The sequence below is a fragment of the Parambassis ranga genome, chromosome 15 (assembly GCF_900634625.1).
Source record: "Parambassis ranga chromosome 15, fParRan2.1, whole genome shotgun sequence".
Lineage (NCBI taxonomy): Eukaryota > Metazoa > Chordata > Actinopteri > Ambassidae > Parambassis > Parambassis ranga.
In genome coordinates this window covers 3766411-3783457 of record NC_041035.1, presented here as the reverse complement: position 1 = coordinate 3783457, position 17047 = coordinate 3766411, and the positions used below count along the sequence as shown (strand labels likewise).

Below are 17047 nucleotides of genomic sequence, written 5' to 3'. Positions count from 1 at the left end.
CCAATCAGAATCACATGTTCCTTTTGTTGTGTCTCTTGTCCTTCAGAAACATAGTGCAGCAGCTGACATCGCCTCCAGTCTGTCAGAGGACCAGGTACCCGAGGCCTTCTTGGTGATGCTGCTCATCCAGTTCAGCACTATGATCATCGACAGAGCCTTGTACCTGCGCAAAGCTGTGCTGGGAAAGCTCATCTTCCAGGTTCTCTCTCGCACTATGCGTCTTTCAACATTCATGATTCTGTCATTTATAGTATATCACTTAACAAGGAGTGGATTTATTATTTTGTGTTAATGTTTTAGTGTAATGTTCTTGTATTTAATAACCTCAAACAAGGGGAGCTAAAGTTACAGGTCAAAAGAAGGTGACCTTTGGAAAGGGCAAGACATTTGTGTGAATTATATATTCTTTTCCTTTAGGTGATTCTTGTTTTGGGGATCCACTTGTGGATGTTCTTCATTCTGCCTGCTGTCACTGAAAGGTGATGTCAAATTTAATCATTCATTTATTACAGCATTTATGGTGATTGTTTATGTCACCAACAAAAGTTCCCCCCAAAAAAGTCACCAGGTACCCAACTGTATAAATAAGAATAGTCTTTGAAATGCTGCTGCAAATCACAACTTTTATTGATTTTTTTCATTTCTCATTTGTTTGTGTAGGATGTTCAATCAGAACTTTGTGGCCCAGCTCTGGTACTTTGTCAAGTGTATTTACTTTGGCCTCTCAGCCTATCAGATCCGCTGCGGCTACCCCACTCGAATCCTTGGCAACTTCCTCACCAAGAAGTACAACCACCTCAACCTGTTTCTGTTCCAAGGGTACGGACGCATTTCTGTCCTCGCAGCTGTAGAAAATGTGTCGCAGAAATAACAACAATCAAAGATATATAATTCTATATGTAGCAGTATATATACGGTATATACATTTACATTATAAAATGGTTGTGTGCCTGTGTGTGTGTGTGTAGGTTTCGCCTGGTGCCGTTCTTAGTGGAGCTGCGGGCAGTGATGGACTGGGTGTGGACAGATACCACTCTATCTCTGTCAAACTGGATGTGTGTAGAGGACATTTACGCAAACATCTTCATCATTAAATGCAGCCGTGAGACAGAGAAGGTAAACAGCAGATACTGTTGTGATAAAGGTACACAGAAGCATATTTAATTAGCCCCACTGACAACATGCACAGTATCAGATTGTCTGTCCATCCTGCTCCTGGAAAATAAATATTGTATTTTTTTATTTTTCAACATAGACCCATTTACATTAAGGAACTACATAAAACAGATGAAAGGAAAAAAGCTATACAATATATTGTTGCTTGGTAAAAACACACACATGAAGAAGGCAGGAGCACATGCACACACCTACTGTATAATTCTGTTTTAATGCTGATTCAGTAATATCAATAATAAAAGTAGATAAAAGTAAAATATAAACTCATTTACACACATACACATCCATCTGGACATAGGTTACATAGATAGTTGAAATAGTATAAATAATCAATATAATGAGGAAACAGGGTTGATAAGGGCATCAGCAGCGAGGTCCCAGAGATCAGTGATCATTGTGCTGATCATTGGTCGAAGGTCAAGGACACGCTGACATCAGTTACATCATGTTATTATACACAGTTCAACTACATTCTACTCAAACCTTGTGTTGTGTTTTTTGCCCTCAGAAATACCCACAGCCTAAAGGACAGAAGAAGAAGAAGATAGTAAAATATGGCATGGGTGGACTCATCATCTTTTTCCTGATCTGCATCATCTGGTTCCCACTTCTCTTCATTTCATTGGTCAGATCAGTGGTGGGTGTGGTCAACCACCCCATTGATGTAACAGTGACTGTCAAGCTGGGAGGATACGAGGTAATCTAAATACTGTGAAATCATGTTTACATACTGTAGTATCACATGTTTATTTAGGGCATAATGTCAATATACAGAAATTATTTTAGATATAATTACATTTTTTAAAAATCAGTTTTCTGTTCAGCGAGTCAACAGTCTGCCTACTGTTGATGCAAAGATATATGTAACCAACTGATGTTTTTTTGTTGGTGCACGCAGCCTCTGTTCACCATGAGTGTGCAGCAGCAGTCCATCAAGCCCTTCACACAGGAGGAATATGATAACCTCACCAAGAAGTTTGGAGAAAATGCTGTACGTACTGGCTTGATAGCTATCAAAGATCACAATAACAATTAAAAGCTGAAACATCTAAAGCTGGGGACACACTACACAGCATTTAACCAGTCTTAACAGATTTTGAAAAGACTAGGAGCACACACTAACAGACTGGAATCAGCAGATTTTTTTATGATGATGGGGTCACACACCATCTGCTCCTGATAAGGGATCAAACAAGGATTTTTCAAACCAACTAAAGCCAACTGAACGCAGCAAACATACCAGCTGGTGGCAGTAATATAGAAATGCGTTGCGCCAAAAAAAAAAAAGAGGGAAGAGAGACAAGAAGTAAGCAAACACTGATGACAGTTGGTTCGCTGGTGCTGCTGTCTGTGCAGCTATTTGCTTGGAAAAACACAAAGAAAACCAGATTGGATCAAGTAGTGCAGGATTTTTTATTGTTTTAATATTTCCACTACTTCCTGTCATTTTCTGATGGTGGCCCGAGAAATTCAAAAGGTCGGGTCGGGTCTGTTCCCCTCCAACACTTGCAGGTTGGCATCTCCACCCCCACACACACTAACAGATTTTGGTGCCTACACATGTCGACTGTGCCCAACTTGTGCAGACTGTGAAATCGTAGGAAAAATTGGGCAAAAAATGGTGTAGTGTGTCCCCAGCTTAAATTGCACGAGGTATTCGGAGCCTTCACTGTGATGCTTGTCATCAGGTGCGTCCTGTTTGATTTAATTATGTAGTTTGTCTCAATTTAAAATTCAATTACACACAGATGACCTGTGTATAATTAAATTGGGCATGAAGTGCACAGCTGTGTATGTAAGTGAAACATTGTCTAGAATAGTCTCTCCCTGTGTGTTTGTTTTACACCGTGACTTGTGTTTTCATTTAGGTAGCCATGCAGTTCATCACTCTGTACAGTTATGAGGACATTGTGATGGCCATGATTGAAGGTAGCTCAGGATCAGTTTGGAGGATCAGCCCCCCCAGCAGACAGGAACTCATTAAAGAGCTACTTGGAAGTTCTGCGGATGTAACTCTCCGTCTGGCATGGACTTTCCAGAGGTGAAACCCAAGCTGCCCTTACTACTTTATACATTCTACCAGTCGGTGTATTTCTGAAGGCTAATTGTCTCCCTTTCTCCCTGAATGTTTCTGTCATGTGACAGAGACCTAGGTAAAGGTGGGACAGTGGAACACACCTTTGACAAACATTCTATAGACCTGGAGCCTGGGAACCCCGTTCGAGCAGATCTGGCTTCGTTGCTGGTCGGCAATCGCACTGAGCCTGTGTAGGTTGACTCTCAGAGAGGATGCTTATTTGAATGTTTTAATTAACACACACACTAACAGATGGTATATTTTGTCTTTCTCAGGCATGTTCCTAATATGTTCCCTGACTACATCCGTGCACCCAATGGAGCTGAGGCCAAACCAGTCGGTCAGCTTTATAAAGGTCAGACTTCACTGCATGTTCCTGAAACCCTCCAATGGTTTTGTTGGCTGTTTGTCTTCCAGAGCGCACACATCCCTTATTGTATTTGTGTCTGTGCCAGAAAAGTTAGAGTAAAACGCGTTCTAGCCTAGTTCCTACTGTCACCTGCTTTCACCTGTATTGGTTTTGTTCCTTGAACAACACTGACAGCCAATAATCAATATATGCAACATCCACAGAGTATGGGTTGTAACACAGCTACTGGCTGTCTTCTAGGTGAAGAAGATAGTTACCTGAACATTACCCTGTCCCTGATGAGTGACCGGTCACTGAACAGCAGTGGGAACCAGGAGTGGTGGAACATTGCCATTGAAAAGTGTACCCCCTCCTCATGTGGGGTTCTGCCTATGGTCATATTCAATGACAAAGTCAGTCCGCCGAGCCTGGGCTTCCTGGCTGGATATGGGTAAGAAATACACAGCTACGGACCATGATTTTTTTTCAGTCATAGCATCTTTTCAAAGCATAATCATTCTTTCCCTGGTCCAGTATCATGGGTCTGTATGTGTCTGTGGTCTTGGTCATTGGGAAGTTTGTGCGAGGCTTCTTCAGTGAGATCTCCCACTCCATCATGTTCGAGGAGCTGCCCTGTGTCGACCGCATCCTGAAGCTATGCACAGACATCTTCCTGGTTAGTGAACACATATTAACACGCACGTCATCATTAATAAAAATCCACCTTCATAAGCAAACTGTGTGTTTCAGGTACGGGAGACGGGAGAGCTGGAGCTGGAGGAGGAACTTTACTCCAAATTGATCTTCCTGTATCGATCTCCAGAGACTATGATCAAATGGACTCGAGACATCCACAGTCGAGACCAAGACAGATACTGACTGACTGTCTGAGGAGTTACTTAATACATTTTAATATGTGAAGCACAATGCAATGAGGTCCAGAGGAAGGCTTCTTGAACACCACACACTTAGAAAAGTGGACATTTACAACCACAGAGACACACGGAAGGACGTGGAACGACTCTGCTGGACACGTGTTGTTGCATTTTTGCAGCTGCCTGACCACTTTGATCAAACCAAACTTAGTACTGGGATAAGAGTGGGAGGCAGTCCCTCTGTGCTGTGATTGAAGGCGGCTGAATATCTAACATGCAGGACTGGACCCTAAGGTCCCTGTAAAGCAAGGCAGCTGTCACATTGTGCTGTCAGGCAGAGACACATCTGTGCATACAGGCACACAGGTGGAGTTACTGTGTGGAGGAAGAATCGAAAACATGTCATGCTGTCAATCAAAATGCTTTAAAATCATCCTTGTGAACATAACATATACTGTAACTTGACTTTTGATGTAATAAGTCCAAATTACAGAGCGGTTCTGGGTTGTTTTTGTCTAGTCAGAGGCAAATATGAATTTGTAATCACAACCCATATTTCTTCAGTTTGGGCCACTATGTGTTTAAGGTTCAGACAAGAGATGAGAGAGCTGTATGCATCATGCTTCTGTTGCTCTTGCTGAATTTCTTTAGTTGCCATTTTGAAAGTTCAGTTCACATCAATGCAGTGGTATTGTGGCAATGAAAAGTATATGCAGCAGAGCATGTACACCTGCACAAACACACCCTAAGAAATTATTTAAACTTCTGAATACATCCAGGTGAAATGTAAGTGTTGAACATTTTTGGATTAAAGTGTTGATACTGTCTGTTAGTGTCTAACCTTTACAAACAATGAGAGTTCAATTGTATATACTGTATGTAGCACAAAATCATAGCACAAGAAATCTCAGGGCACTTTACAGAAGGTCTCGACCTTTAGAAAGAAACTCAACTAAACTCCAGCAGGCCGGTTGGGTTGGGAACTGCAGATCAGACGTAGAGATGTGTGTTTGGAACCAGATGCCAAACTGGGAGCAAGTAAAATAAACTCACAAGCAGAAGAATTTTTTTGTCTTTATGTCCTGTTTGACTGAATGATCAGGCAAAGCAACATGTACGCAGTGTTTCCTAATTATATTGCATGGGTACGGTGACAGAGAAAGTCCAAGTACAAACCCTGTGCTACTCAATGGCGGACCATAGAAGAAGAAACATTCCAACATGACTGCTAACCTGCTAAACATGAAATACACCTCCTGATTATCTGATCTTAAACAGCTCACAATACACACACATACACATAGATAGAATAGATGGATGATAATTAGGCTGGATTAATTAAACTCAGGCTTCACCCTTCTGACTGTTACATAGCAACATATGCTTATGAAAGATTGACAGATTGCATAAAGTGTCAAATGGAAAAATACAACAAGGTTACTAAGTGTGAAACACATTTTATTAAACAGTATTTAAACCAAGTTATCAGACATGAGAGGACTTCTGTGTGTCTTGTCAGCACGCAGACAGCTGATTTGATTGTTATTGTGTCATCTTGAAGCTCAAACATCTGACAGATTATTAACTGCAGCTAAATAAAAACAAATAATCAGCTGTGCCAAATGTCACGTGATGACGTCGCTATACATTTAACAGCATGTATTAAATAGTAACTTCTTTTTCTGCTGTTTTTCTCATATCAAAAGTGAACTCTTGACAGAAACGACCACAGGACTGGAGTCTCTTTGTGGGACCTCCGCGATCCCACAATGCTCCGCTTCCAGCAGGACTTCCGGTACGTGACGTGTCTGGTGCCTGCCTACTGCAGATCCTGATGCTGCTGGGTACCCAGTGTGGACGTCAAATGCAGTGCACGCTGCGAACAGAGGCAAAATAACAGTGTAAATCCCAAGTGACGGTAGAAGATGTTGGTGTGGCTGCTGGGAGCGGCGCTGCTGTCTCGGGCGGCCGGCTTTTACCTCCCGGGTCTGGCCCCCGTCAGCTTCTGTGAGCCTGGAAATGACAAAGTTCCAGACTGCAAGGTAAACACAATGTGTCACACATGACCTGTACACATAGCAGATACTTTAACCAACAGACCGGTGTTTTTAATGTTGAGTGCTTACCCGTAAATAAAACATAAACGGGTGAGTAGAGGTCTTGTTCTGTTGTAATATGAGGCAGCTAACGGCAGGCAGTACAGACCGCCAAGCTAACAGATGCTAACTCGATAGCAGGGGTCTTTTTTAATACATAAAGTTATGTCATTACTCCTAATATCAAAAGGAATGGTAACTTAATGCAATATTACAACTGACGTCTTGGGGAATAATTATTATTACGAACCAGTCCTGCTCTCTGTAGCGTTCCCTACAGGAGTTCACACACTGTACATACCAACCGCCATGTCTAATGTCACAATACTCGTTTTGTTTGTAGCTGTAACTGCCTCCTAATTTGTAATAAAGGTGTTATTGTACAGTAGTAGTCACATCGCCGTGCTACTCTTTGCTGTTGTCTAAATAACAGACTAGCTCAGCCCTGACATTTCTTAGCTGTGTTTTGTCGCGTTTTTGTGTAAACAAAACCTACATTAATATTTTAGTAGTAACACGCGTATGTTAAGCCACAAGCCTCAAAAACATAAAATGCTGTATACAGACGGTCTGACCTGAAGGCATTTCATTCTCTCCAACTGTCACTGTTCCATCATCAGATCAGATTACCATGCTCATAAATTAACATGTCCAAGACAAATAGTGCTGAGAAAGACATGTTCGACAGCTTTGGATGTTGTAGAAGTGAGTGTTTTTTGTTCATGTTGTTTCCTATACCATGGACATGAAACGTCTACTTAAACACAGGTAGAATCAGACTGAACTTTTCCATGGTACTTGAATGCACCATGTGTGTCAAAAACCTACTTTATTCTGTTTAATGTGGTTAAAAACTTGCCAAATTTGCCAAAATGTGCATTAATAATAATATAATAATCAAATATTCTGTGCAACTAGGGATTTGAATTGCATATGAGCAGCAGTCACATGAGTTTGGCTTTTGGTTTTGCATAGCTGATGTACAATGCAGAGTGGAAAACTGCTTTTTAGAAGCTGTAAAATGTGCATGTGTGAATGTGGAGCTCTTGTTTATTTTCCCACTGGTACATGGTGATTCCACTTTATGTACTATTTTAATAACGTAATATAAGATATTCAATTTTAGATTTATGTTTATAGTGCACACAGAAGTGAGTTTGCTCTCCACCCAGCTGTGATAGTTCCAGTAGAGGTGCACCTATTACTATATTAGCCACTCTAAATAAGGTAAAAATATAAAAATGATTCTTACTTTGATAATGTTCTGCTTATGTTTTCTTCTAGTCAACCATTGAGCTGTTTGTGAACAGGCTGGATTCAGTGGAATCTGTCCTTCCCTATGAATACACTGCGTAAGTACCGCTTATTTTTCCAACAGCATACAAGAATTATTACAAGAATGTTTGAATTTAGAAATGGAGCCAAGGGAGCACCTATACAATATGTTACTAACTACAGTATGTAAAAACATGTGTTCACCATGTTCTGATCCCTCTGGTTCATCTGCAGGTTTGATTTTTGCTCAGACAAATCAGTAAAACGCCCGTCAGAGAACCTGGGTCAGGTACTTTTTGGAGAGAGGATTGAACCCTCATCATACAAGGTAACACACATCTATAGCAACTGACACAAGAGACATTAGATAGATCCTCCACTCACAGCCATCTCTAAATCTAAAACGTATTCACGCATAGACTGTTTTACATAAAAGCCTCTTACCCTTGATAAAAACAAGTGATTACAACAGTATTGTCATATCTGCAATTTCCCCATTGTGGGACTAATAAAGGTTTCTTAATCTTAATCTTAATAATCTGACCATGCTGCTGTGACACTGGTCATGACCTTAATGATCACAACCCTAATAGATTCAAATGGAGACTCAATTCACTTCTCCTGTCAGATGATTTGTTGTGCACTTAGATTGACATATTTTTACAAACAAATTCTCCCTCTCTGCTCTGGGAGACTCATAAGGTCTACATGTAGGGCAGATGATCTCTTATAATGCATCTAAACACAAGGCACAAATGCTCAAACAAACACAACTCACGGAATTTATCTCAGATATTGACCAAACTTATGCTAACACCCCTACCCTGAGCTATATAAACAGCGAATTATGTATGAGATTGAATTCGACATGCTTTCATCTGGCCAGGCGGAGTGGGCTCTGCTGAAATCAAAACCCAGATTGTATGAGTACGGCAAAAACCAGGCAGAAAATGTATTGTCTGAGACGTGCCACCGCTGCCCTTCCATTGATCAGATTGAATCTGGGTCAGGATTAGTAACAGACCCTAGGGATATTAATCAACAGTTCTGTGACTTTTACTCGATTCTTATACATCTGGACCACCCACTGACCTGAGACTAACAGACACCTTTTTGAAGTTCTGAGTATTCCCACTATAGAGAATAAATTGAGGGAGTCTTTAGAGTCTTTAGCCCCATTTCTTCATACGTAATCAATAATGCTCTCTTATGCATGCAGAGCAGTAAATGTAATTGATCCTCATACCGCCCAATAAGTCTTCTTAATGTTGATGTAAAGAGTAAAAGGTTCTTTTGCCCATGATTATATCGTCTGACCAAACAAATGATAAAAAATAATTTCAGTATTAGGCGTGTGTTTAATGTCCTGCACACATCACCCTCCTCTGAGCTCTGGAAAGCTTTTGATTGTGTGAAGTGGAATTACCTGTTTTAGGTTCTAAGCCGGTTTGGTTTTGGGAATACTTTTCTCTCTTGGGTTAGGGTTAGGGTTAGGGTTGGGTCAGATCTAATGGCAATTATTCATCATACTTCAGACAAGACAGGGTTGTCCCTTGTCCCCATTGCTTTTTGCCTCGGTAATGGAGCCTTAGTATATCTGATCCTCTCACATCTATTCCCTACCAAAGATTTTGGCTCAGGAAATAAACTTAACCTTGGTGAAAGTGAGCTCCTCGTGTCATCATCATGTCCGGACTGAAGAGTTTGTTTGTTTTTGAGGTAAAAAAGTTCAATAAAAATACATTGAACAAAAAATATATTCATACATATTTACATCATAAAAATGTCGCACAATCCAGTAGTAGTACCTGGTAAAGCGTAATTTGTAGTAATTGTTTGTAGTAATTTGCATAAAAACTGCCTGCAGTGTACCACGCAAAGTGACCTAATAGCGTGTTAAAAATGAGGATGAGCTATTAACAGAGCTTTAAAGGACAGAACTGCATCAACACCAGGTTAGCTTAACATCACTGAAGAACACAGGGTGATCTATAACAGCAACTTAAAAGGGAGATGCAGTATCAGCTGTCAGTAAGCTGACACTCAGGAGAAAGTGGGGCACAGTTGCTCCCTGTTCTACCAAAGAATGGTTAGAAAACAACAAATTTAATATTTTGGAATAGCTAAGTCACAGTCATGACCTTAATCTAATAGAATTGCTCGGAGGGACGTGAGGCCAACCATTTATGTGAGGAAATCCACAAACACCCCAGATTTAAAGTAACAACACTTGTTCTGTTACTGTAGCACAAAGCCAGTGTAGCAAATTGTTTAATTTATTTGATATAAGTAATAATCTGGGGGTACTGGTGCTTTTTATGCACAGAGAAACATAAAGTCATGTTACAATAGACACTTAAATGTTTTCTTCATTGTGAGGCAAACTGTCATAAACACACTGCGGAACCTTTAGACATTCCTTTGACTCAGAAATGAGGCAGAATCTTTGCACATGCTTCCAGTGAATGACATTTTTAATACAAAATACTGTGTGTTTGTGCTGATATTGATATTCTGTGATGTGTCTTCGTTTGTGTGCTTTTAATGTTAAAGGAAAGCTGTTCATTTGACACCTTCACTCTGAAACACACACACTGCTAACAATTTGTCCTGTGTATCAGTTTGAGTTTAAGAAACCTGCAGTATGTCAGAAGGTGTGTACCAAAACCTACGACACCAACAACCCATCAGACAAAGCCAAACTGGACTTTCTCAAGAAAGGAATGTTACTCAACTACCAGCACCACTGGTATGTACAATGTACACACACAAACATGCCCTTATACTAACGGTTTTGTTGTCAAATTCTAAATCATAAGTTCTGTTATTGTAGTACTGAGTTCTATATCTGACTCCAGTTTTAAAATAAAAACACAATTGTTATGCTGAATGTGTAGGATTGTGGACAACATGCCAGTCACCTGGTGCTACGATGTTGAAGATGGACAGAAGTTCTGCAATCCTGGTTTCCCCATTGGCTGTTTTGTCACAGAGCAGGGCCAGCCTAAAGATGCCTGCGTGGTCAATGTGAGTGAGTCACACACAAAACATTCTTTAACGGATTCTTTTTGCACACATTTTTGTCTACGGATATTTACAGTTGTGGTCTCACACTTACAGCAGCCAACACATACTTTGTGTTAAAGTTAAGAGTTAAATTCTGAAAAAAAACCATGCTTTACAGGTCAAAATAAGTATGTGTTACTAAAATAGATGAATCTGATTGTTGCTTGAGCTTTAATGCTCCTCTGGTCATACAGCTCTGTTTGCAATAGTATTGTGATCAGTTGCTGGTCCAGTTGGTCTTCTTTTCTAACTTCTCTCTGTGATCTATAAGCATTTTAAAGCCTCAGGTGCTCAGTGTATGAACAGTTGTATTTTTTTGCTATGGCTTTAGTCTTCAGCTGGTGTTAGCACTGCTCAGCTGGGGCGTTCACTCAGGGCACACCTGGAAAAACACAGTGATGCTACATTATAAGCTATTTAAATAATGCATTATGGATTGTATCATTACTCTTATGACTGTTGTATCAAATTGTGGGTGGATGTGGCTTTCATGGGGAAACAGTTATCTACAGTTAACTCTAAAGCTAGTGATGTAATCCCCCTCTGATTTAATTTACCATGTCCCTGTGAAGCAGAGGTGCCTGTGTGTGAACAGGTGAATGAGGAACACCCATGTTATTTACTATATTTAGCACTAGTGTCATCCTCTACCCTCAGGTAGTTTGGATGTCAGTTCTATACTTTGATAAAAGTGATATTCTCTCGGCTGACTTTGGTGACTTTGTGTTGTTTTCCAGTCTAACTTTAATGAAAAGGATGCATTTTACATCTTTAACCATGTGGACATCACCATCCATTACCATGTGGTGGAGCACGAGCAACTGGGAGCACGACTGGTTGCAGCCAAGATTGAACCTAAAAGGTAATTTCTGACTGACCGTACAGGTTACTTTCAAGTTCTTACATTTGGAGTACATTCATTTGAGCCCACTGTTGAACCCTTCCCACAGACAACAATGTGTGAGCATATTCTTTATTATACTTTTCTTTGTCTGTCTCTCTCTTGTTCTCCTAAAGCTATGAAAACCCTAATGACGACAGCCCGGATTGTTCTGGTGGGCCAAAGTTCCTGAAAAACAAGCTCACAGGAGGAGTCAAGATCCCATACACCTACTCTGTCAGCTTTGTGGTTAGTACAATAGTGTCGTGTTTTTTGTGTTTGATGCAGTTCTGTGAAGCTCTAAGAACTCAGCTGAAAAAAATCAAAATGTTGAATTATTAACATGGTTATATTTTTAGGAGATTGAGTTTCAAAGTTAGGGAATTAAATTGAATCAAAAGGTCTTTAGAATTGCACTTGACTTAATGGTTTCATTATCTGAACTGCAGGTTTAGTATAATACATTACAGCGTTTAAATTACTGATGTTTATGCTGCCAGGACAAACAATAGAGCCTTAATTAAGAACATCTGTAGTGTAGTGTAGCCATGGTTACAGTTTTGCCAGAACTCTATATATCTGTCTATGTCCCATAAAGTTGTATTCTGTTTTATCACTTGTAGTCTCAAGAGACATAGTGGAGTCAGACATACTTTAATAAATATGCAGATTGTTGTTAAAAATACTCCTACTGAGATTACACTTTATGTTAAAGCAATGCATAAACTGTGTGTGTGTGTGTATGTGTGCTACAGGAAGACAAGAATATTCGCTGGGCATCTAGATGGGACTACATCTTGGAGTCCATGCCTCACACCAACATCCAGTGGTTCAGGTAACACATACATGCTGACAGATGTCATTAATTTAATGCCAGGATTAGCCGCTCAAAAATAACTTGGTTAATACTCATAAGTCCCTCTGCTCCATGATCAAATCTGCCAAGCCTCATCAACCTCATTTCACACAGTATTCACACATGGTTCATTTCTACACAGATCAACCATCAGAATACCAAATATGGTCAGTCACATCCTTGTGAAGGTTTTTAGGCCTGAACCATGTTCCTACTGTAACCTGAGTGCTGCTTGAATGGCTCTGTTCTCTCCAAAGCATTATGAACTCCTTGGTGATTGTGCTGTTCCTGTCTGGAATGGTCGCCATGATCATGCTGAGGACTCTACATAAAGACATTGCCAGATACAATCAGATGGACTCTGTGGTGAGGGTTTCTTCTTGTTGCTGATGTAGACCGGTGGATACGTGTGTCTGTCATCACATCTGGTTGTCTGTGCTGTTCTGTCCTGTCCCGCAGGAAGACGCTCAGGAGGAGTTTGGCTGGAAGTTAGTCCACGGAGATGTTTTCCGACCTCCCAAGAAGGGGATGCTGCTGTCAGTTTTCCTCGGCTCTGGAACCCAGATCTTCATCATGACCTTTGTCACCTTGTGTATGTTTTTTGTCATGCTTCATGGTTGTTCAGGTGATTTTAAAAAACAAAACATTTCACTGAGAATGTTCTTTTTTCTAAAAAAAATTCTCCAGTCTTTGCGTGTCTTGGATTCCTCTCTCCGGCAAACCGTGGCGCTCTGATGACGTGCGCTGTTGTTCTCTGGGTGCTTCTGGGAACACCTGCTGGATATGTGGCTGCTCGTCTATACAAGGGTAAGTGTTTTGTTAGAGAAGCAAAGTGAAGGCAAAGCATGAATTCTCTTCTTGTTGAAGACACTTTGTCTCCACAATCTTCACTCTCAGATCTGCAGTCTCTTTTAACCACCATGTCTTCTGAATTTTTAGCTTTTGGAGGGGAGAAATGGAAGACCAACGTTCTGCTGACTGCCTTCCTCTGTCCTGGGTGAGACTCTTAAAGATTTCTACATTTTGATTCATTCAGTTCTTATTCCTTACTCTATCAGCCTGTTTGTCACTTGTCAGGGTGGTGTTTGCTGATTTCTTTGTGATGAACCTGATCCTGTGGGGTGAGGGGTCATCAGCAGCCATGCCCTTTGGGACCCTGGTAGCAATATTGGCTCTTTGGTTCTGTATCTCAGTACCTCTCACATTTATAGGAGCATATTTTGGATTTAAGAAGGCAGTACGTAAATAAAAACACACATAATGTACCTGTCATTGTTATGTTATGGAATGCACCATATGACTCTTTCTTTCTCTGCTGACTATTTAAGAGTATTGAGCACCCAGTCCGGACCAATCAGATTCCTCGTCAGATCCCGGAGCAGTCCTTCTACACAAAGCCTTTTCCTGGTATCATCATGGGAGGAATCTTGCCTTTTGGATGTATATTTATTCAGCTTTTCTTCATACTTAACTCCATCTGGTGAGAATAATGAAAATGTTTTGCTTGTAATGATTTACAAAAAGTCGGAATATGTCTTGTTAAATAAAGTTTAGAGTCACTTCAGCAGGAATCTGAGAGCTGTGGGTCACAACCAAGCGGCAACCTTCGCGGCTCAAAGTTGAAGCCCATGCGGAAGTGTCAAAACTTGTAATTCACGCCGCAACTGCTGGGGGCTGGCTCCAAAAGCGAGTAATTTCCCATAGACTCCCATGTTAAAATGGCCACAGCAGAAAAGAACATGTTTACAGCCTGGTACAAAAAACCACTCTGGTCTCAGATGATAGGTTCTCTTCTGGTGTCATTTGTATGGGGGGGTGAATTTTCTCACTCGTTTCAATTGTATTCGGACTTAAAATTACGCATAATTATGGGCGTTGCCACTTGAGTGACAGACAGTTGACGTATCACAGCGTGAGTTTCCTGCTTCCACGATCACCCATATTTGGAGTTTTGGCGGACGTGACGCTACCAACATGGCGGCGGTCATCACGTCCCGGAACCTCCCACCGAGCCTCAAAACGGCTTTTCAGAAACAAATGGGTGACGTCACGGAAGCTCTGTCCATAGTTTTTACTGTCAATGGTCACAACTCAGACTTTCAAAACCTTTTGATTGGTTCAACTAAGCTAGCAACTGTTAACATCTTTCTGATGCTCCTTGGATGTATCAGGTCTGGCCTAGAGTTCAGTCTCAAAATGCAGGAAAAAAAGTCCCAAAAATAAAACTTTTGCACTGACAAGTTATTCTGTGAAAAACCATGCAATCCATGATGCTCGCCTGTAACCTGTAGTCACTGACAAAAAATCAGCAACAATATGGCTGATCTGCAGGGCTTCTACAGTTCATGTCCATAGTGGCTGTAAAATGGCAAATAGATGTACATCTGCATAGAGGTCCCCTTTCAAGGACTGAGGCATGTCTCTTGCTGTCCTCCAGGTCCCATCAGATGTACTACATGTTCGGTTTCCTATTCCTGGTCTTCATTATCCTGGTTATCACATGCTCTGAAGCCACCATCCTGCTGTGCTACTTCCACCTATGTGCTGAGGTAAACAACATGACCAAAGCAATACATTAAATATTATCTTCTCAATGCGTCAGTTTAAGATATTTACGTTTTTTATATGTGACTAGTTTCATGTATTGTTACTGCCATCGTGTTGTGTTATCTACCTGTTAACTATCCGAATTATTTCTAATTCGGACTTAATGTCCCTTCTTTCAGGACTACCACTGGCAGTGGCGTTCCTTCCTAACCAGCGGCTTCACCGCTGTCTATTTCCTGGTGTATGCCATTCATTACTTCTTCTCTAAGCTGCAAATCAGTGGACTGGCCAGCACCATCCTGTATTTTGGATACACCATGATCATGGCTCTGATATTTTTCCTATTCACCGGTAGGTATTTTTGACATAATCCTCCCCTGATGTACCGGTATCTCTTTTTAATGCAACTCTTATCAACGCCATATTCTCTCTTACCCTCAGGAACCATCGGCTTCTTCGCCTGTTTCTGGTTCGTTACAAAGATCTACAGTGTGGTCAAGGTGGACTGAAGGATCCAACTGCACAACAGACTGTATGACTGGATGACACTTTCTCCCATCAACCTTTGGAGCAGTCAGCGCTGTCGAAGTGAACTGAACTCTGTGTACAGCCTCCACATCCTCCCGCTCCTCAGACAGACGATGACCAGTTTCTTACTTTGTGTGCCTCAAATGTTTTGTTTGTGTGTCAGCATGTGAATTCTAATTTTTGTACATATACCTGCATATAATCTGAATGACATGTATCAGAACTGGACCACACACAAAACAAATGGTTCACACTCTGCCTCTGCTGGACTGTGCCAGCTGTCACGGTTTGTGTTTGCAGAGGTAGTTGAACACATAGTCAGATAAATAAAGATGCAAGGGTTGACTTCTTAGCTGCTTTCTCAGACTTATAAGTTATGTTCTTCTGCTTTCAGTTTATTTGGGGTTAGTAACATTGGATAAAAAACCAATGCAGCCCAGTTTTCTTCTATATTTAACATGTGAGCAACCGTGCTGTTTACTTTGAATATAAAATGTTGTACAGTGAATATAAATACACTTCCCAGTTATAAATTTATCCAAGATGTTTTTGATGTTGCGCCTTTTAACTTCCCTGCAACGATGCAAAGGCTTTATCATTATGCATATTTCAAAATAAAAGCTGCCCCACTACGCTGTTTTTTGCACTATTGTTCAAGTGTAGACATCTACAGTGTGAGCAAAAAGCAGTGGCTCTTCTGCCCACTGTCTTAGTGTGTTTTTCTGTGGACAAGTGCACAGTTGTGAAGCTTGAACTGAACTTGTAAATGTATTTAGAAGCATGAATGTAGAAACAGTTGAACTAGTTTGAGTGTCCCATTTAATTGGCTTTATGTTATTGTAGTTCTCTAAACAGTGTTAAACTGATTGGATGGGGGCAGAAGGGCAGAAAAGAGTGCCTCACTTTGGATTCAGTTGAAATTATGAAAATAAATTTATGTAGCAAAGGTGACAGATCTTAAGAAATCTTGGGTTGGCTTGCAGTGATACACAGCGAGCCCCCAGGCTGGACCCATGTTATTAGATTCAAAGCAGGGAAAGGTGGACCCATGTGCTAAGTGTGACATTAAAGGCTGACCTGTAGGGTTGAGATGTTTTTTTTTCTACAGACAGTAGAAATAGGGGGCGTACTTTAGTAGGAATTCTATCTAACTGTACACATTTGTTTTGTGTAACTGTGTACTATTTTAGAGAATAACACACACAGTTTCTGCAGAGGATTTTCTGATGTCATTTTAACTATATTCCACTCATACATCAAAATAGCTATATAGTGTAACACAATGAGACCTGAGACGGTGACTAAAGAGCTGAAAGTGAAAC

At 40.7% G+C, this 17047-nt stretch overlaps 2 protein-coding genes across 4 annotated transcripts in view; both read left to right on the top strand.

The window, feature by feature from the left end:
• piezo1 (piezo type mechanosensitive ion channel component 1 (Er blood group)) overlaps positions 1-5541 on the top strand; it is a 40232-nt gene extending 34691 nt beyond the window's left edge. For all 3 annotated transcript variants that reach the window (XM_028422615.1, XM_028422614.1, XM_028422613.1), the window contains exons 43-54: positions 47-199; positions 418-479; positions 661-819; positions 969-1116; positions 1685-1873; positions 2075-2167; positions 3045-3217; positions 3322-3444; positions 3529-3608; positions 3864-4053; positions 4137-4278; positions 4353-5541. In XM_028422615.1, the coding sequence (XP_028278416.1) occupies positions 47-199; positions 418-479; positions 661-819; positions 969-1116; positions 1685-1873; positions 2075-2167; positions 3045-3217; positions 3322-3444; positions 3529-3608; positions 3864-4053; positions 4137-4278; positions 4353-4481 (1641 nt within the window). In that variant the 3' untranslated portion in view covers positions 4482-5541. The remainder of the gene's footprint in view (positions 1-46; positions 200-417; positions 480-660; positions 820-968; positions 1117-1684; positions 1874-2074; positions 2168-3044; positions 3218-3321; positions 3445-3528; positions 3609-3863; positions 4054-4136; positions 4279-4352) is intronic.
• Positions 5542-6271: 730 nt separating this feature from the next.
• Positions 6272-16357, top strand: tm9sf2 (transmembrane 9 superfamily member 2). The gene is made up of 17 exons (XM_028422616.1): positions 6272-6519; positions 7858-7925; positions 8083-8176; positions 10470-10597; positions 10746-10875; positions 11652-11776; positions 11932-12043; positions 12550-12629; positions 12908-13016; positions 13110-13242; positions 13338-13457; positions 13590-13647; positions 13728-13887; positions 13979-14130; positions 15088-15199; positions 15377-15548; positions 15639-16357. The coding sequence occupies exons 1-17, from the start codon at positions 6403-6405 to the stop codon at positions 15704-15706; spliced, it is 1938 nt and encodes a 645-aa protein (XP_028278417.1). The 5' UTR covers positions 6272-6402; the 3' UTR covers positions 15707-16357.
• The last annotated feature ends 690 nt before the right edge of the window (positions 16358-17047 follow it).

Coding starts and splice junctions, on each gene's coding strand:
- tm9sf2 (XM_028422616.1), top strand. CDS start 6,403: ATGTTGGTGTGGCTGCTGGGAGCGGCGCTGCTGTCTCGGGCGGCCGGC. Junction 13,458..13,589: donor GGCTGCTCGTCTATACAAGG/GTAAGTGTTTTG, acceptor CTGAATTTTTAG/CTTTTGGAGGGGAGAAATGG. Junction 13,888..13,978: donor ATTTTGGATTTAAGAAGGCA/GTACGTAAATAA, acceptor TGACTATTTAAG/AGTATTGAGCACCCAGTCCG.